Below are 20,410 nucleotides of genomic sequence, written 5' to 3'. Positions count from 1 at the left end.
TGGCTCAGCCATCAGCAATGCCTGGTGCTGGGCAGAGTGTCGTCACCTTGTGGGTTGCATCTATTATGCTGTCTGTTTTACAGATAGGGAAAGGAAATTTAAGAACGTTAATAATTAAAAAGATGGATAATTTGTTAGTAGGAGAGAAAAACAGACTACCATTCCTGCTTTCTCAAACTTGGGTCTCAGCTATCACAACGTGGGTCTTTCCCGTGTTTTACCTTGTGGAGAGCTTGTGAAACACATACATGCACATCTACTAGGTTATTAATTATTTGTTTGTTTATTTATGAGACAGGGTCTCACTGTGTACCTCAGGCTGGCTTCTAGTTCCCTGTGTAGCTCAGGCTAGCCTTGAACTTGGAACCCTCCTGTTTCTGCCTCCTCCATGGTCTAATCTACCTGTTGCTCTTCAGGGGTTTAAATCTCATTCTGGAGACGCAGGGAAAACACACTTACACACGTGGGAAAGAGGTGCCTGTGCACAGACAGGGGTGTCTATCGGGGCTCAGGACTCTTCTGGGTCACTGTGCTCCTGGGGGGATCCTCATCCTGGGATTCCTGGCTGACTTGGGGACTGATAAATGGCACTATTTGGGGGGACTTTTTAGTCTCAGCTAGCCTCAAACTTGAGGCAATCCTCCCCTTTCCACCTCATGAGTTCTGGGGTTCATCACCACACATGGTTAGAACAACATGGCAGCTGTTACCACCCACAAACTAGACAGCATCGATGGAAGCCAGCTGCAGACTCAAGGTGCTTCCTGGCATCAAGCAAGGGTGACCAAGGAGAGGGTCCTTCCATGGATGAACCAGGTCAGGTCTTACATGGGAACTCCTTAAGAACAGGGGCACCCTGAGACTGCTACTCAGGGGACCTCTGCTGGCAAAGGCTGACCAAGGCCTGATGGGCATCTAGTGCTTTAAAAGATATTCTTTGAGCCCGGTGGCTTTAATCCCAGCACTCAGGAGGCAGAGGCAGAGGCAGAGGCAGACAGATCTCTGTGAGTTCGTGGCCAGCCTGGTCTACAAGAGCTAGTTCCAGGACAGGCTCCAAAGCTACAGAGAAACCCTGTCTCGAATATATATATATATATATATCACACTTTGAGACTTTCATAGTGTATGCAATGCATTTTGATCATATCTACCCTTGTCTTGTTCCCTCCAGCTCCTCCTGGGCCCCTTCCAATGTCTTCTTCATGTCCTTTTTAAATAATTCACTAAATCCAGTAACTTCTGCCTATATACACATAGGTATGAGGTCACCAACTAGAGCAGGGGAACCCAAGGGAGACCTCACCTCTAAGAAACAGACTTTCCCCTACCGTCCATTGGTGGCCAGTAGCCGAAAGCACCAGGACGATGGCCAGGAAGTTTACAGGACACAGAAACACAGAAGCCATGTAAAATACCAGGCTCATTGCGGACAGATGGCGACCGACGCTGATGAGGTTGTGGAGAAAACAGAGCCTGCGTTCGCTGCTGGAGGAAGCGCAAAATGGAACAGCTGATGTGGAAATCAGCGTGGAGGCTTCTCAAGACACTAAATATAGAAGCCCAAGTAACCTCGCTATGTCACTTCTAGGCATCAACCCGGAGACCGCCTCCTCCCACAGAGATACTTGCACGGCCGTGACCATGGCCGCTGTTGACAGAAGCTGGGGCAAGGAAGGACTAAGCCTGAGGGTCCCCCAGCTGAGGAGTGGCACATAGACAGTGGGGTTTTATTTGGCTGTAAAGAAAAATGAAAATTTAAGATGTGTAGGGAAATGGAAAGAACTGGAAGACATTACATCACATGATGCTCCGGAAAGACGAAACCCACGTGTTCTCTCTTATACGTGGATTCCAACTTCTAATTTTCAGATATGCATATTTATGTGGGAGTGAGTGGGCAGAGGTCAGGACACTGGAAAGGGGCCCATGAGAGGGCAAACAAGACTTTCAGGAACGGGTGTGGAGAGGGCGATAAAGTCTAGGTGACATAGGGAAGGCGATTGTCCCTTAGGGTCGTAGATCCTTTAGACCTAGACAGACGGCAGCATGGCAGGGGCTTGGAGAGAGTCTGAGCCCATGTGGCAGCATGCGTACCCTTCTGTGGGTCTCAGACGAAGGCGAGGAGTATCACACAATCTACAGCACAGACCCACAGCCAGGCAGAAGCTAATTCCTGGGTGGCAGCGGGAGGGAGGGGGTCCTGCATTCCAGGAAGGAATGGGTGAGCCCAGGAATGCAAGGGGCAGGAGTTTATGTCATTCATGGGTGTTATCGGGTAGCATGTGGCACCTTTGGCTCTCCAATATCCTGGAGTCTGATAACTTAGCCCTGTAGACTTCCTTTGGGGAAATAAGATTTATGACACCTGCCATTCTCCAGGAATCAGGCACTGGGGAGTTCGTTAGGGGACTGCAGATTCAAGGGATCTTGGTTGGGGGCATGCTATTTCCTTCAGTGCAGTCTGAGACTGCTGTGGACTGGCAGGACCCTGTCAGCCCCTCACCCAAACTTAACGGGATGGAAATGGAAGGAGGGGGTGGGAGTGGAAGGGGGCAGGGGCGGGGAGAATCTTACTGGAATTGTTAGGGTCAGGGTGTGGGCCTTGGCAGCTGAGCATCGGTCCTCAGTAGGGCAGTTAGAGAGACAGATGATAACGAAAGCAGAGAGAGGGGTTTGGTTGATGTGGTCCTGCTGGGAAGAGGAACAGGGAAGTGCAGTGACCCCTCAAGCTCATTGTCAGGGTCCTGACAGGAGGTTTAGGCTTATAGAGGGCAAGAGTGTGTGTAGCTAAACAGCGCTGGTCACCGTGTGGTCCAGCCCATCACTGCCCTGTTGGTTCCCAACTCCAACTTGTCCTGTGGGTGGTCTGACAGGTTGTCAGAACTGCATGACATCTTTCCAGGGGACACCTCTGACTGGCTTCAACTTTCTCCTTATCCAGTATGAGACTGCTGATAGCCAAAATCTGATGGCCAAAGGAAGACACACAAGTGTCTCCTTGGAGTATCTTCATCCCTGCAAGTTCATTTATAAGATGGGGGGGGGGGGTCACGAGGAACAAACTGGGGTGGGGAGGAACGACTAACGCTAGGCATGGATGAAAATACCATGTGCTAAGTAAAAGTTAAATTTAAAAAGAGCTAGGGTCTTACTTGACATCTCAACCCTGGGCTTGAAAACAAGCTCGGAGGTGTCTTACAATTTTTTAAAAGATGCATTTGATTTATTTTATCTGTATGACTGTTTTGCCTGCACGTATATCCTGTGCCACATCTGTGCCTGGTGCCCACAGAAGAGGGTATTGGATTCTTGGGACTGGAGTTGCAGGCAGTTGTGAGCCACTGGGAAGGGAACCTCGATGCCTGCGAGAGAAGCAGGGGTCCCTAATCCCCACTCCCCCAGACTCATCTCTCCAGCCTCTGCACTTACCTTTGCTCCTCATACCTCCTCTGAGGCAGGTGTCTGGAAGGAACCTGACTGTTTGTTCCATCCCAGGTTGGCTCCCTTAACTCTGTTGGTAATGGGGCTGGGATGTGCAGGGGGACAGGGATGGCAAAGAAAAGGGGATCAAAGCCTGAGGTGACAGTTTCCCGTTTTCTGGGGGCTGCATCTGTGCATGCGTGTTCCACCTACTAGGAATGGGGAGGAGGGGTGTGGTGATTCGAGCTCATTGCTCTCCAGCGCTGCCAGCTGTACCTCCCCGGCTGGGCTTCATGCTCCAGGGGAGGGCAGCCTGGGACCTTGTCTAGCGTGCATCTGGCTCCCTGTACATCGAGACGAGGGTAATCGTAGTAATAACAACAGCAGCAGGCTGGTGCGAGGCTTTCTGGCATTCTGCAGGGATGCCTGGCTGCTGACGTTGGTCTGTGGCTGAGTTCTTTGCCGTTCAGCTGCCGGGACTTTGTGTGCTCCGTGTGAAATGCGTTCTGGCAGATCACGGATGACCTGTCTAGCTGTGCATTTGGAAGAAACATGTCGCATCTTTTTACAAACTGTTGGCGTAAACTGTGAAACACTCCAATTCCTGCTTATCGGAAACCTGGCTGGGTTTCGCTTGTGGGGGTTTGGACGCTTCCATAGTACAGCTGGGCTGGGAAGGCAGAGGCCAGGCCTGCTGTGGCTCTTTCCTCCTTAGCTGATGGCCCAGAGGCTCTGAGGTGAGACAGTGATCTGGGGGTGGGTGCTGCACAGGGCACATTGGCATCCCCATCACACCGGACTAGGGCTTCTTGCAGTGAGATTCAAATTCATCAAAGTCAGCAGGTCACAACTGACTGGAAACAGAATTGGTCATCTTCTGTTCCTCAAATTCATATCCTATCAGAATGGGGAGACCCAGGGTGGCAACAAGGCTGGAGTTGGAAGACCAACCTCTGAATCAGGGAGGTATGGCAGAGAATCCCTGAGAAGGGTGTGTGGAAACTGCCAATGCAGGAACTGCCCCATTGCTGTCCCCAAAGGATGGTGCCAGGGCCACCTACCTGTCAAATCGGGCAGTATGCCAAGGCAGCCCTCAGCCAAGAAGCCGTCTCCAATCTGTGCCCCATTTCTGGGGGTGGCGGGTGTTATTTAACCTTCACTTCTGGGCTCTTTGGATTCTCTGCCCCTGCTTCTCAGCTGACTGGTTTGTCACGGACAATGACCTCTGGACTGTGAAAGCATCTGAACTCACCCAGAGGAAGATGAGGTTTCTCGATGCCAAGACTATGTTCGATGAGACTCTCTGTCCTCCCAACCTTCCTCTCTCTCCTCTCCTCCCTCTCCCGTCTCCCTCCTGTCTTCCTCCGTCATATTCTCAGACACCTTGCTTTCTAAGAACTCATGAGGTAGGCAAATACCTGCCACGAAAGTAAATGTGGTGACCTTAGTACCGAGAAATTATGACTCCCGCGAGGGAGAACGCGTAGTGCTGGGAACCGTTGTGATGACTTTCCCGCTGCCGTGATAAATGCCATAACAAAAGCGGCTCAGAGGAAAATGAGGGCATTAGCTTATGATCTCAGAAGGGTGGAGTTCAGCATGGCAGGGAATATGGGAATCAGGCAGGAGCAGGAAGCTGGCCCATCACGTCCCAGCTGCACGTAGGAGGCTGAGAATGAGAGCAGGGTGAGGCTATAACCCTGAGAGCCTACCCTTCTGCACGGTGCCACCTCCTAAAGGTTCCTTAACTTTCTCAAATGGGCAGGGAGTTAGGGAAGGAGAAATAAAGGTAAAACAGGTTAACCGAATGAGAACCAATGCACGTGAGACCAGACGGCCCGACAGCAACTGAAGGAATCCTGAAGTTGTCTGGCTCCAAGGTATCCCAACTGATGGGCAATCAGCAGCCATAGAAGTGCCGTTTTCAAGCCTGGGATCTTCAGAGTGATGTCTAAGGACCTCTCCACCCCAGCAGAGATGCCTGGCTTTCTGCTGGGTAATTCCCTGGACTCCACACTGCCCCAGCACTTCAGATCAAAGCTTGAAGACAAGTTCAGGCCAGCCTCTTAAATCAACAGCTAAACATTTCTCAGGGTGATAATGATGGGAAACTAGAAGGAAGAATTTTAATGTAACCCTGTGCATCCAAGGTGTTGGAGAAAGAGAAAGACCTGGTTGAACTGGCTCCTGGAGGGTCTGCAAAAGCCAAACAAACATTCAGCTAACTGTGGAGGATAAAGTGTGAGGGGCTCAGTCAGGAAAGTGCTTGAGTGCAAACATGAAGACCTGAGTTCGGATCCCTAGCACCCATGTTAAAGTGTGCACCTGTTATCCCAGTCATGGAGAGGCAGAGGAGAGATTCTAAGGGGCCCACTGGCCAACTGGCCTAACCAAGTTGGGGTTCTTTAGGGTCAGTGTGAGATTCTGTCTCAAAACATGAGGTAAACAATGATTGAGAAAGACATTTAATGTCAGCCTCTGGCCTTACAGGCATCTGCACACATGTGCCCATATGTGAACACTATACACACACCACCCTTATACACTAACAAAGCAAATAAAACTTCAGTTTTGGTGGAAGTGGATATAGATGCAAGCTGTGCCTGAGATATGCCAGTTTACCAGTGAGGACGGGCACAGACAGACGGTGTGGATGTGTCTATGGCACATATGGCTATATTCATACATTTTTACCTATGTTTATATATCTTTATATATTTGTTTGTACATGTGTAGATGTAATGTTCATATGTCTATGTATTCATTTGTCCATGTGTGTACACATGTGTGCATGTGCATATGTCTTTGTGCATGTATATATATGTGTGTGTGTATTTATACATGGGTGTGCATATGTGTGTGCATGCTTTTCCTTACTCAAACTGTCAAATTCAAGAGAGTTTAGAAAATCCAGTAAGTTGAGTATTGGCTCCTTTACTCGGTTCCTGTAGCTCAGGAAACCTCCAGGGAAGGTGGGAAATCCTGTGTGTATGCCTGTCTCTCCAATTTGTTATATTTTGAGGAAAGTTTTTATATGGCTGTATCTTACTAAAAAAAAGAGTTCATGACCCAGCACCGAGGAGGTGCTGTGAGGTGAATCTCTGTGAGTTCAAGGCCAGCCAGGGATACATAGAGAAATCCTGTCTCAAAAAATCAAATAGATAAAAAAAGGAAAAATGGTCATGGTCCTGTAACTCGTTATCCCAACCCCACTTTGCTGAGCTGGCAGAAGCTGGACTTCGCCAATGAGACTTGGGGTAGCAAAGTGTGGGATCCTAGTTCAACTTTCGATGCAAACAAGGACTTTGAAGTTCAGAGAAAAAACCAGGAAGGAGGTTGTGGTAATTTGAATGTAATTGCCTACCATAGGCACATAGGGAGTGGCACCATTTGTTGTGGGTGTGGCCTTGTTGGAGGAAGTGTGTCACTGTGGGGGTGGGCTTTGAGTTCTCTTCTGCTTAAGCTTCGCTTAGTGGGACAATCTATTTCCTATTGCCTTCTGATCAAGATGTAGCCAGCATCATGTCTGCCTTCATGCCGCCATGCTCCCTGCCGTGATGATAATGGACTGCACCTCTGAACTATAAGCCGCTGCCTAGTTAAATGTTTCTATGAATAAGAGTTTCCGTGGTCGTGATGTCTCTTTACAGCATCAGAAACCCTAACTAAGACAGAGGTGAAGCCCAGAGCATCTAGAAGGAGGCTCAAGAGTCAGCATTTCCCTGCTGGTTCACCGTGACCCTTTTCTTTCTTCTCCTTTGCTGAGCAGCAAAGCAGACATGCGCTGGAATATTTCTCTCTAGTTAAAGTGTCTGCTCCTGATTGTTGTCAGATTCCTATGAAGTCTTGTTTGCTGTCATACAGGCATGCTGGGTATCTGGGTGATATATTAGGAGACTTTTCTGGAGACAGCTTTATCCTCTTCCGGGAGTCCAGATGTGCCTGTCCTCTGTCTGCCTTACTACCCGGCTCTCAGCCCTGTCCTCCAAGTGGATAGAAGAGGGGGTGTGCTCACCGAAGCTGGCACATGGACATTGGACACCTGCCTCTTGGCATGCATCTCTGTCCACTGCACCACACTGCCTGTCCCAGGAGCACAGGCCTCAGCTAGCCAGCCCCTGACAAGGCTGTAAGGAACAGTCCTCATGCATTTTTGGCACCCTGTCTTGCCTCAGTGAGCTCTCCCAAGTCTGGAGGAATTCCGGGCACTTCTGTCCTCTGTGCCCCAGGTGTCCTACTGATGCTGTGTGACATTATCAGTGAGGACATAAGGGTTTCAGGAGGGAAAAGGCCAAGTGGATAACGCCTCATTTCGACAGCAGTGTCCTTGTCACCGTCCAACCCACTTGTCCTCTCTGGAAGGCCAAAGGACTAAGCAGCGATTGGCAAGGTTGTTAATGTCAACCGAGTCCCGTTTTCTGTTCGGCTGAAGACCCAAGTAGCCCCCATGCTTGTCACAGCTGTCACTGTGCCCTTTCTGCCATCTCTTGTTTGCTTTGGAACCATCTGTCATTCTTTAAGTTTTGCTAAACAAGGAAGGTAGTGGGATTGGGGCACTGGGAGAGAAAGGAGACAGAGAAGACTGGGGACAAGGACAGTCCGTGCCGTAGTAGCTTTGTACAAAAGTCAGACTTCCACACAGGCAGTTCTGGGATAGGACACCAGCACTAACAGACAACATTCCCAGCCTCCCTTTCTTCTTTTTTCCTCCTGCTTTCCTCTTCTCTTCACCCTTTTCCCTCCCTTCCTTTTTCCTTCCCTCTGCCCCTCTCTCCCTTCCTCTTTTCCCCCTGGACAAACCAGTGTGCAGGTCCTGAATAGACCGAGGATCCTGTGTGTGTGAGTTCACTTGGGCTTCCATAACAGCAGAGATGGGAAGACTTGACAGCTGTTACTGTATGGGAGTGGAGGCTAAAGTCTAGGATCAAGATGTCTGAGGGCCTCTGACTTGCAGACCTTCTGCCCTGCATCTGCGTAGGAAGTTCCCCGTCCCCTCCCTCTCACCCTTCCCCTTTTTCCTACCCTTCCCCTCCCTCTCACCCTTCCCCTCCCTCTCACCCTTCCCCTCCCTCACACCCTTCCCCTCCCTCTCACCTTCCCCCTCTCTCCTACCCTTCTCCTCCCTCACACCCTTCCCCTCTCCTCCTCCTCCTCTTCTTCTTCTTCTTGTTCTTCATGTCTGCATGATTGCGTGTGTGTGTGTGTGTGTGTGTGTGTGTGTGTGTGTGTGCGTGTGTGTGGAGGACAGATGCCAACCTCAGGTGTTTTCCACAGTAGCTCTCTCCATTCTTGTTGGAGCCTAGGCCCCTCACTAAACCTGAAGCATATACCATCACACCAGGCTTTAAAAGATATTTTCTTTTTCTTTTACTTTATGAGTGTGGGTGTTTTGCCTTCATGTATGTTTATGCACAACATACATGCAGTGTCCAGAAAGCTAAAAAGAAGGTGTCAAATACCCCGAATCTGGAGTTACAGACAGCTGTAAGCTGCCGTGTGGATGCTAGGAATTGAACCTGGGTCTTTTGGAAGAGTAACCAATGCTCCTAACTGCTGAATCATCTTCCCACCCCATGGCTTTTGTAAATACCCGGTTCTGTGTGCGAAACTCAGGGTCTCATGCTTGTGTGCCAAGCTCTTCACCAGCCGAGACGTCTCCCAGCCCAGACTCTGTCATTTCTAGGACAGTCTGTAACCGGAAGTTTCTCTCCTGCCCACCAGTTCTTGAGTAACCACCCTGAGGCTTAATATTAATTACAAACTGTTTGACCTATTGGCTTAGGCTTATTATTAACTAGCTCTTACAACTTAAATTAACCCATTTCTATTATTCCTTATTTTTCCACGAGCTTGTGGCTTGTTACCTCACATCTTGCTTTGTTAGCAGCTGCTGGCATCTCCCTGACTCTGCCTTCTTTCTCCCTATATCTGTTTGGATTGCCCACCTAGCTATATTCTGCTCTGCCATAGGCCAAAGCAGCTTCTTTATGTGCTAATGAAACATATTCACAGCATACAGAAGGGCATCCCACATCAACAGTTGTGAATGAAGAGGTTAGTTTCTGTAAACGGGTCCTCTGGGTAGATGACTTCTGAATCCCAGTGCAGCACCCTTTGATCTGAAGGGGCAGCTCACGGTCAGTTTGGGCTCACGTGGCCCAGGCAGGCCTTGAATGTTCTGGGAAGCCAAGGATGACCTTGAACTCCTGATCCTCCTTCCCCCCACCTTCCAGGTGCTGGGATCACAGGCGTGAATCACCACACCAGATCTGAAGGGATGGTTCTTATTTGTCTTGGTCAGTGTGTCATCCTAGTGAAACACAGCAACAACCTTTGCTCCGACAAACATGGAACCCTCGTCAACGTGTAACTGCTATAATGTAGTTCCAGTGGGAATCCGTGCTCCTGGGGACTGCAGTGTGGTGCCAGCAGCATCACCTGGGGGTGGAGTTAGCGTGGCTCTCTGTACTTCAGACACCCCTGTCCTGTTAGCACAGACCCTCTGCTACCTCTGCTGTACACTGGGTTCTGTGAAATACGAAAAATAGCTTGAAAATGGCTAGCGCATTATACACGGATTCATAGCTATCCCCAACATTGCTTCCACTCTGTGTATCCCCCGGGGATACAACTAATGTTCATATTAGCCTGAGCAGCACATAATTAGGAGAATAAATCTACTGAAAAAAGTAATATAGCATAAATTAAATAAATTAAATATAAATCAAATCCGATATAAAACAATACATTCAATTATCCGCATCACTACCTCCTCCTTTCACAGAAATATCTGAGTTGAAGCTCATTTTCCTGCTAGGATAAGACTAGAGCAGAGCCCAGAGCAACAAGCTAAGCCCACCCTCGAAAAGGTGGTGTCTGACCTGCTTTTCACTCGGGACCTGTGATATTTGGTGAAGGCGCTTGCGGCCAGCTTAGCTTTAGACCTGGGAAGAGAGCCTGCTGTCTGTTTTAATATGTAAGTTCAGGAGCTAGTTTGTTCGGTGTGTTAGTAAATACGTATTGTGCTATTAAATTTATTATACAACACAATAACTACAGCAGCACAGCCTGTTGTACTGTGAAGTTCTCAAAGGTTCTGTATGTGGAAAGTCACTGGTTAAGAGGGCACCAGCTGATGGGCTAGGGCTATAGCTCAGTTGGTAGGATACCTGCATAGCATGCAGCAAGCCCTGAGTTTGACCCTAGCTCCACAAAAGCTTAGTGGCTGCACTCTTGTGATCCCAGCACCCAGGACACAGAGGCGCGAGGATCGCAATTTCAAGGTCATCCTGCCCCGCATTGTGAGTTTAAGGTTAGCTTGACCTTCCTGAAACCCTGTCAAAGAGCAGAACAAGCAAGCAAATAAAAAGGTAGATCATCCAGTGATCTCGGCAGCCCGGAACTCCCCACATGGGCTAGGCTGGGTGACCGCGAAGCACAGGGATTCTCTTGTCTCTGTCTCCTTCGTGCTGGACTGCAAATGTCTACCACCATGCCTAATTTATTTATGTGAGTTTGGGGAATCAAATCCAGGTTCTCATGCTTGTGTGGCTATCACTGTACTGGTGGAGCCAGCTCCCCAACCCCTGAAGACAGAGATTTATTTTATTTTTTTTTATTATTTAAATTTATTTATTTATTAAGGATTTCTGCCTCGTCCCCACAACCGCTTCCCATTTCCCTCCCCCTCCCCCGATCAAGTCCCCCTCCCTCATCTGCTCGAAGAGCACTCAGGGTTCCCTGACCTGTGGGAAGCCCAAGGACTGCCCACCTCTATCCAGGTCTCGTAAGGTGAGCATCCAAACTGCCTAGGCTCCCACAAAGCCAGTACGTGCAGTAGGATCAAAAACCCACTGCAATTGTTCTTGAATTCTCAGTATTCCTCATTGTCCGCTATGTTCAGCTAGTCCGGATTTATCCCATGCTTTTTCAGACCTAGGCCAGCTGGCCTTGGTGAGATCCCAATAGAACATCCCCATGAAGACAGAGATTTAATGGCAGCCTAAGTAAAGCATGTTTAGAGAGGGGATCTGTGGCCGTGCCAACTCAGCCAGGTGTCACCTTCTTCTTGATCCTTTTCAGTTGCTCAGGTGATGGAAGGTTCCTATGGCTAGTGTCTTACATGTATAGAGCTCCACCTTGGTTCCACGAAGACCTATGTTCTGTTCTAATTCTTCTAGCCTCCAGGAAAAGACAAAATCACTGAACATGGCCATTAGAGACATCACCACTCAGGTAAGCCCACTCCTTCTCCCATTTTCTTCTAACCTAATTTCACGTCCAGATCACCAAAGGCTTGGGCTGTTTCCCAGGCTGTGGCAGGGAAGATGAGCTGGGGAGTGACCATGGGTGGCAGCAATGTTGTGGGGACAGCTATGAATCCATGTATCTTGTGCAAGCTTTGCTGTACGCAGGGTTCTGTGAAATACGAGAAATGTGGAGAGCAACTGAGAAAGACACCCAGAGTTGACCTCTGACCTCCACACACATGCCTACAAGTACACGAACATACACATATAACACACACACAAATCGGAAAGCTGGGCCCTTACCAGGAAGCGTGTAGAGAGGCTCGTGCTCCACCCGACTATGCTCATGCTGTCAGGAGCTGTTTGTAGGGTTGGATGTGTTTGCTCCTTTTTCTGTTTTGTTTTTGTTTTTTATTCCCTTATTTACTTCCAGAGCTGACATCGGATTGTTTTGATCTGGTGTTATGGTCAAGGATCTGATGGGTTCCTGTCAGCAACCAGTAATGTGTATAAAAAGACGCCGGACTCTGGAATGCTTGAAATCCATCGTGAGCTTCCTGAGCTGAGGAACGAGCTATGTTTCCCGTTTTGCCTGGCTCAGAGATGCGCTAGAAGAACCGTGATCAGAGACCTCAAGGATGCTGTCGTTTTCTAAATGCTGGGAGGGATCTCTGTCTTTGTGTGCTTTGATTACGCAGCACTGAGGAGGGCTGAGGGCCAGATGCCGGCATGGCCAGGTTCTGGTGGAGGCCTCTTCTGAGGCACAGATGCCAGCTCCTCATGTGACGGAAAGAGAAGGGAAAAGATAGGGGAGCTCTCTGAGATCTCATATTATTATATTATTATCAGTGTGTGTGTGTGTGTGTGTGTGTGTGTGTGTGTGTGCGTGTGTGTGTGCGTGCCCCTGGAGGACAGTCATAGATGTTATGTTTAGGAACGTCATCCACCTCCTTCCATAGGGTCTCTCATTGGCCTGGAGCTTACTGACTAGGCTACCCTGGTTGCCAGCAAGCTGCAAGGATCCTCTCTGGTCTCCACTTCTCCAGCTCTGGGATTATGAGTTTGTGCCACCATGTGCAACTTTTTACATGGTTTCCGTGGATCCAGCCCAGGTCCTCTTGTTTTGTTTTTTTGTTTTGAGCCGCTATCGTCCAGGGCCCCTGTGCTAAGGACACCTATGCTTTTATAAGGTTCTACCGTTAGGACTGATTGTTTCCCAGAGCCCCACCTCCTCATCCCAGCATCATACTGTGGCTGAAGATTTCAGCATATGGACTTTTGGGGAACACAAGCATTTAGACAATTGGGGAACACAAGCGTTCACACCATTGCGCATCCTATCTCCAAGATATTTATAGTCAATTTATAATGACCCCACTTTTCTATCAAATTAAGGAGTCTGTGCCTTAGATTTTAAAATATAAATGCAAAACTTCCATTCTTTAATGAGTTCCTCAGGGGCTAATTTTATTTGTAAATAAAGAAGACTTGCAGATTTTTCTGGGGTGGGTATGTGTATAACATTGCACATGCGTGAGCCTAGGAGGCTGTGTGAACAAACTGGCTGGTCACCTGGGGTGTCTAAACTGTAACTGTAACCCCAACCCCTCTAGACTGGTAAGTGACCATAGGCCTGAGGCTCGGCTCAACACACACACACACACACACACACACACACACACACACCTGGGAGTGCTCACCCTCTGATATTTTCTGAGTGAGATACAACCTTCTTACACTCATTACATTTCTTGCCTCTCATGGGTTACCCAAACCAAAGGTAATTAAGGGATAAATGAGATGGAAATAGTTGGAAATAATTGGGATATCTAGAGACTGGTAGATATTATATTATATCCAGCAGAGACTGAAAGAGTGCGCAATTTAATCAGAAAATTTAGAAAGGCCGTTTCATATTAATAGTGTAGCTTGAATGATGGGCTTCCTCAGCAAAGGAGAAACTGACCTAATTATGATTAAGAGATACTCTTAACTAAAATCAGGAATGTTAGACATGGGTTAGATGAGACCCGAGAGCTCTGGCTGGTGTCCTGGAATTACCTGGCCAGTCTTTGAACTTCCCCAGATGACAGTGGTGATGGAGAGGATGGGCTGGCCACATGGTGGGTGGGGCCAGTCATGGAGCACTGAACCAACTGAGACAGCCAGGGGAAGGTGCCCTGGACATCTTCCTTTTAGTTCTTGGTTCTAACATCCTCGCAAGTCTCAGGACTCCTGAAAGAGCCTCCAGGTGATTGAGTGGGCATGAGGATGGGCGGCTGGTTCGGAGTCGACTGATTGTGCTGGGAGCTTCACAGAATGAGGTTGGAAGATTCCAGGCACAGAGGGAAAATAAACCACAGCAGCCAGAGAGAACTGGTTGAGGGTTTCTGGACTGGGTGAGGTCTGCTTTCATTCTGACAGTAGCTTCTGTTTGATCTCAGAGAAGCCAAATATTTAAAGTTGACTGCACCCCTCCAGATGTAGATTGTATGGGGGAAATAGAATCCCGTGTCTCCTGTGAGCTCTCAACCCAAGTGCACTGATGACTTCCAGTTTCCGAATGGGATTTCATATGTTTTGGCAATAAATAAATAACAATGCTCAGGGGTTACATCCTCTGTGGACTTCCCCAAATGCCCGCCATTTTCCCCCTACAGAAACTGCTGCATGCTTTTGGTGAGGGGAAAATGTAGGTGAACCACTAGTCTGAACACAGGTATCAGATAAATAAGGAGGAAATGTGATCTTTTAGTCTCGACGTAAAGATAACCTAAGGGCGTTTGGACACAAGACTGAGGTTGGAGAGTTTTGTTGTTTCTGAAACTCAAAGAAAAACATAGTCAGTGTGTGCGGATTCTGGGGGACACTTGATAACCCCCCAAGTCTTCTCGACAGCCATGTGTCTGTCTTTCAGTTGGACTCTTCAGCAAGTATCTGCCCCTCTAGTTTCTCCAGAGTCTTCTAGTAAATGACATTGAGCAGGTTCCTCTGACCGACTGCCCACTGTGTGCCAGGGACAGGTCAGAGTCCCTGCTCAAGGACAGCTGGCACCCTTGTAGAGAGATTGAGAGGAGACAGGGATAAAAGCTGAAGAGGAAGCCAGAGAAGACTGGGTGAAGGGAAGGGACAGGAGGTCAGCAAGGCCTTTCCTCCCAGGGCACCATGTAGCAAACAGATCAGGGCTATGAGGGCTGAGCGCTCAGGCAAGAGTCAGCAAATGAGCTCACACCAGCCTGCCAGGGCAGGGGTGTGCTGAGTGCCTGCAGCCTCTCTTCTAACCTCTTCCTCCCTCTCCTTTACCTCCCTCTGCCCTTCTCTCTCTTCTCTTCCTCTGCCCCCTTCTCTCTCCCGCTCCTTCCCCTTCCCTCCTCCTCTCCTCTGCTCTCCTTTCCTCTCCTCTCCTTTTCTCCCCTCCCCTCTCCTCTCCTCTTGTTCCCTCTTGTCCCCCTCTTCTGTCTTTGCTTCCCTTCTAATCCTATTAGAAGGAATACCCTATTATTAGTTGCTTCCTAAGCCCTGCCTTCTGGTTACTCTCTGTCAATCAGCTCAGCTACTTAGAACCCAGACACCTCAGGTCCCTTTCCCTTCTGTCTTCAATTGGTAGCAATAGACACTGATCCCTGCCATTTCTCCTTGTAGGTGTGTTCAGGTGAGAGACTGTGCAGCTCTCTGAGGAGGAGACTCAATGACCTTGACACCAGGCTGCCTCAATTGCTGGAAGCTAAGATGCTGGCCATATCAGGTAACTAACTGTCAACGCGCTTCTATTTTCTCACTGATGAACATGTGGAAGTCATTCCAGCTACCTGCGAGGCTGAGGGTTACACTGAGTTCTAAGTTGGTTTGAGTGATTTAGAGAGACTGTCTCAAAATAAGGGAGATGGGGAGAAGCTCAGCGGTAGAGCGCTTGCCTAGCATGTGCAAGGTCCCAGACTTCAGGTCAATGCCTACCAAAACACACAGACGCACATGCACACACACATATGCACACACATACAATGTACACACACATTCACACACATGCACATGCACACACATACAATGTACACACACATTCACACACACGCACATGCACACACATACATGTACACACATTCACACACATGCACACAATACAACGTACACACACATTCACACACACGCACATGCACACACATATGCACACACATACATGTACACACATTCACACACACGCACATGCACACACACATATGCACACATATACATGTACACACACATTCACACACATGTACACACATACAACATACACACACATTCACACACATGCACACACACACACACTCACAATGTGGCAGCTGTGTTAACAGAGTTGTCAGGCTCAGAGCCTGGGCACTGGCAGCCCTAACCAGCCTGGCTCAGCCACCATTTGCAATGGGCCAGTCAAGCAGGCAAGTTGCAGTGAAATGCAGAGGACAGAGACTTATTCATTGTGACCACACTGGGAAAAGGAACAGAGCCTAGTGACCCCCAAGTTCATCTGCAGAGCCCTGATGGAAGTTTTAGGTTTGAGTAGAGGGCAGCAGGGTTCCCCATGAAGGGGCGTAGTCCTTCATGAGCACCCCACGGATACAGTTTGCTCCTAGGGGACCTTGTCTTGGATGTGGGTGATTTTAGGTAGTAGACCCGTTGCTCCATAGGCTGTAATTCCAACCACGTTGGTGAGTCCTGTGTGTGGCGGGAGCCTCGAGGGCCACTGGGTGTGAGGCAGCTCCTTCTAGAAGCTGGCAATGGGGCTGGGGAGACATGTCAGTTGGGGAAGTGTTTTCTGAGTCTCTCCCCAGAACCCATGTAAAGAATCTTTGGGAGGTGGCCCACACTTGTGATCCTGCAAAGGGGAGGTGGAGGCAGGTGGGGTCCTGGGCTTCACTCACCAGTAAGCTTGACTTACTGGTTAGCTCAGAGCAGTAAGAGACCTTGCTTCACAAGACGGGGGCGGTGGCTCCTGAGGAATGACATGTGAGCTTGACCTCTGGCCTCAGTAACCACGTGTGCACACATCCTCTTGCCCCTGAACACATGAATGTGAATATATATGCTCTCAAACACGTGCGTGCGCGCGCACGCGCACACACACACACACACACACACACACACACACACACACACACACGAGAAAGCCGGGCTTAGAACATGTTGGTGTTCTAAGATAGGTTTCTGCGCATGCGTAGTAGTGTGAGAACTTAAGCATACAGTATCTTGCTCTGTCATTTGAATCCTATGTTTGAACACCCCGCCGCCCCACACATGTACACATGGACGTTTGCTCTTTGACTTGCTGTCCTGTAATAGCACTGTTAGGCGGTTGGGAAGGCAACTAAGCACTCAGTGGAGAGGTGGGGTCATCAAGGCTGTGGGGTACGTCCTTCTAGGAAGTTCATGAGATTAGCTGGCAGTGGCAGACCAGTGGCTGGAGTCCAGACTCCCCAGAGTGTGACGCATGGATCTTTAGCCCAGTTATATAGATGGCAGCCTTGAGATCTCTGAGGTTTACAGGCTGCAGGAACGTTCAGTCCATTGGCTTCAGAGGAGTCAGAATCGAATGGGAAGCTGTAATAATTACACGTATGGGTTTTCAATGGTGTTTTAAGAAGGAGTGCGGTGCCTGGCAGCTTCTGCTCCTCACGTCGTTAAACACTAATGCTGCAGCTAACGAGCCACTTGGTCCCGGATGCAACCAAGCGTGGCATTTACAACCCTAGAACATGGTGGGTGAGCGTGCGGCCTGCCTCATAACTGCCTCCTGTGCCACTTAGCTGGAGTTATGGCCTCATTTGCAGAGAGGGGAAAAAAGAAGACGGAATGCAATCTTGTCTGTGAGTTAGGATTTTTTTTTTTTTTTTGCCTTTCTTAATACATCTTCCCCTGAGAACAGGTGGATGGGCCTCCGTGAAGCCCGAGGGAATGTATGTGTGTTTGGCCTGCATGTGTATCTGTGAACCACGTGTGTGTTAACCTGCAGAGTTCTGAAGAGGGTGTCAGATGCCCTGGAACTGAAACTGGAGTTACAGACATTTGTGAGCCATCATGTAGGAGCCGGAACTTGAACCTGTCTTCTGCAAGAACAGCCAGTGCTCTTAACCACTGAGCCACCTTTCCGTCCCTCATTCCCTCCCTCCCTCCTTTCTCTTTGGTGAGCCAGTGAGCTTCATTAGCATCACTTGCAGGAGCATGAGCACCTTGCCAGAGGCTGCAGAGCAAAGCTGCTAGGAGCTGTCAGATGTGAGTGTCTGGGTTGATGCCTTCAGTCCCCTGTGGACATCCCTACCTGGAGACTTGTTGGAGCAAGCATAGGGATACGTTTAACTTTAGGACAGACCGGCAGACTTGTTCTCAGTGGGGTTACACCTCTGCATGTTTGGGAGTTCAGGAACTCTCTCTCTGTTTCTGTCTCTCTGTCTCTCTCTGTCTCTCTCTCTGTCTCTCTCTCTGTCTCTCTCTCTCTCTCTCTCACACACACACACGCACACACACACACACACACACACACACACACACGAGCGCTCACACACACGTGCGCACACACACCTCCAATGTTGATCCTTTTCAGTTTAGGGCTTTGTACCATCTGAATGGGCTGAAGTGGGCTCTGCGCTTTTATTTATACTTCCGGCGACTAATATGTTCAACATGTTTTCATATGTGTGCTGGCCATCTGCATATGGCTCTTTGTAAAAGGCCTGGTGAGTCTTTGTTCATGTTCAATGCTGTCATTTGGGTTCATTGTTGAGATGTAAAATTGAATCCTTCGTCAGTTAATTGTAGCAAATGATCTGTCCCCGTTTGACTTGACTTCCCCTCCCTTCCATTCTTTCCCCCTCTCCTTTGCTTTCCCTTACCCACCCCTCCCTATGTCTTCCCCCTTTTCTTGTTCATTTCTTTACTTTTGACAGTCTTAGGTAGTCTAGGCTGGCTGAAAATTTACTGTGTAGCTAAGGCTGGCCTTGAATTCCTGCTCCTCCTGCCACCACCTTCCAAGTGCTGGGGCATCGGGGCACCACGCCCATTGGCCCTGCCTGTGTGCCGGAAGAAGCTTACGGCCCCAGCGAAGCCTGTTTATCAGGGGTTTTCTTTGATTGTTGTGGTCTGTGTCCTCTGCAAAGCTCTGCCTGTTCCAAACCCAAAGCTGGAACCTTGCCTCTTCTTATGTCCTGCCGGTAGCTTCATAGTTTGAACCTTGTGTGAGTCCCTTGTCTCACCCCTGATGTAATTTGTGTGTGGTCTGAGGTATATATCAGGGTTCCCATTGTCCCGACATGAGTAACCCATTTTTTGGCAACACCCATTGGGGTGATTTTCTCTCCCTTGCTGACTAGCTTTGCAACCAGTTGGCTCTCGGAGGACTCACTTTGGATTTCTGTTGTGATCTGTCACCTGACATGCCTGTCTGGTTTCTGAGGCGCACAGTCCTGCTGCATGGCAGTGATAGCTGGGGCCTTGAAATGTAGGCGGTTTTGGCTGCTCTGCCTTCTCTAGACCTTTGTATTTTCTTTTACATTTTAGGATGTGCCCATTCATTTCTACCAAAGGGCCTCATGAAATTTTGATGGGAATTGTATTAACTCTGTGCATCAATCTGGGATAAGCTGAACCCTAGGAGTAACAAGTTTTCCAGTGGACCCTTGTAGTTCATCTCCACAATTATTTAAGTCTCATTTCCTCTCAGTAGGTCTTCCAAAGCAGTTTCCACATCTGCATAGGATGCTTTAAATTCCTCCCTGCATCCTTTTAGTCTTGAAATACGCTGCAAACTGTGTTCCAGAGAAATGGTCTCGCAGTGGCCTGCCGCGGCCGTCCAGACACACAGCTGGATCTTGTGCCTGACCTGGCTCCTTGCTGCATCCTGGTTACCATCTATTTTATCTGGCACTTTATGGCTTTTCTTTCTTATGCACCCAGCCACCTGTGGTTCCTGCAGCCACCTGCGAGTCAGGTGTTATTACGATCATATTTCATAACACATTTATGCCAAATGTGCTCATTTATTTTTTCATGTTGTTTTTGTTAGGGTCTCTGCTGCTGTGATAAAAACACTGACCCAAAGAACTTGGGAGGAAAGGGTTTATTTGGCTTATAGGTCACAGGCCATTACCTAAGGAAGCCAGGGCAGGGGCTCAAGTGGGATCCTGAGGTAGGGATTGAAGCAGAGGCCACAGAGGAGGGCCGCTTACTGGCTTGCTTTTGGGGTTGTGTTCAGCTATCTTTTCTAGAACCCAGTACACCCTGCCTAGGGACAGCAGCACCCACAGTTGGCTGGGTCCACCTATCTCAATGAGCAATCAAGACAATGCTCACAGACACACCTTACAAGATGATCTGATGGTGGAAAGTCCTCAATTGAGGTCCATCCTTCCCATTTGTGCGGAGATTTGCGTTACATATTGCATGCATTTTGATAATGGGGAGGGGCTTAATTCAGCCGCAGTCTTACCGCAAGGCTAGTTCCTTTCCACCCTGCTGCGCTTTGTCAGTCCTTGGACATTTGGGTAGTAAGTGGAATGATACCTGGGGCTCTCCCTGGTCCTGCTGAGCATCTCTGTGACATTTTCAGAGGCCCCAAATTCCCAATGGCATCCCTCCGGTGTACCTAACCTTTTGACAATGCATCGGGATCTTGTGGTCCCTGATATTCACAGTTAGGAACCCCACAATTTATTTACAAAAAATTCCCACTTGGATGGGGGAACGACTGAGGAGACCCCACCCCACTGGAGGAACCA

At 48.9% G+C, this 20,410-nt stretch overlaps 1 protein-coding gene across 1 annotated transcript in view; it reads left to right on the top strand.

Moving 5' to 3' along the window:
* Disc1 (DISC1 scaffold protein) overlaps positions 1 to 20,410 on the top strand; it is a 165,039-nt gene that overhangs the window by 63,973 nt on the left and 80,656 nt on the right. The window contains exons 8-9 of the mRNA XM_041650521.1: positions 11,601 to 11,655; positions 15,312 to 15,414. Coding sequence (XP_041506455.1) covers positions 11,601 to 11,655; positions 15,312 to 15,414 — 158 coding nt within the window. The remainder of the gene's footprint in view (positions 1 to 11,600; positions 11,656 to 15,311; positions 15,415 to 20,410) is intronic.

Source organism: Microtus oregoni, unplaced genomic scaffold (assembly GCF_018167655.1).
Source record: "Microtus oregoni isolate MIOR12 unplaced genomic scaffold, Mior012 000004F_ref0000308, whole genome shotgun sequence".
Taxonomy (NCBI): Eukaryota; Metazoa; Chordata; class Mammalia; order Rodentia; family Cricetidae; genus Microtus; species Microtus oregoni.
This window is presented reverse-complemented; position numbering and strand designations above follow the sequence as displayed.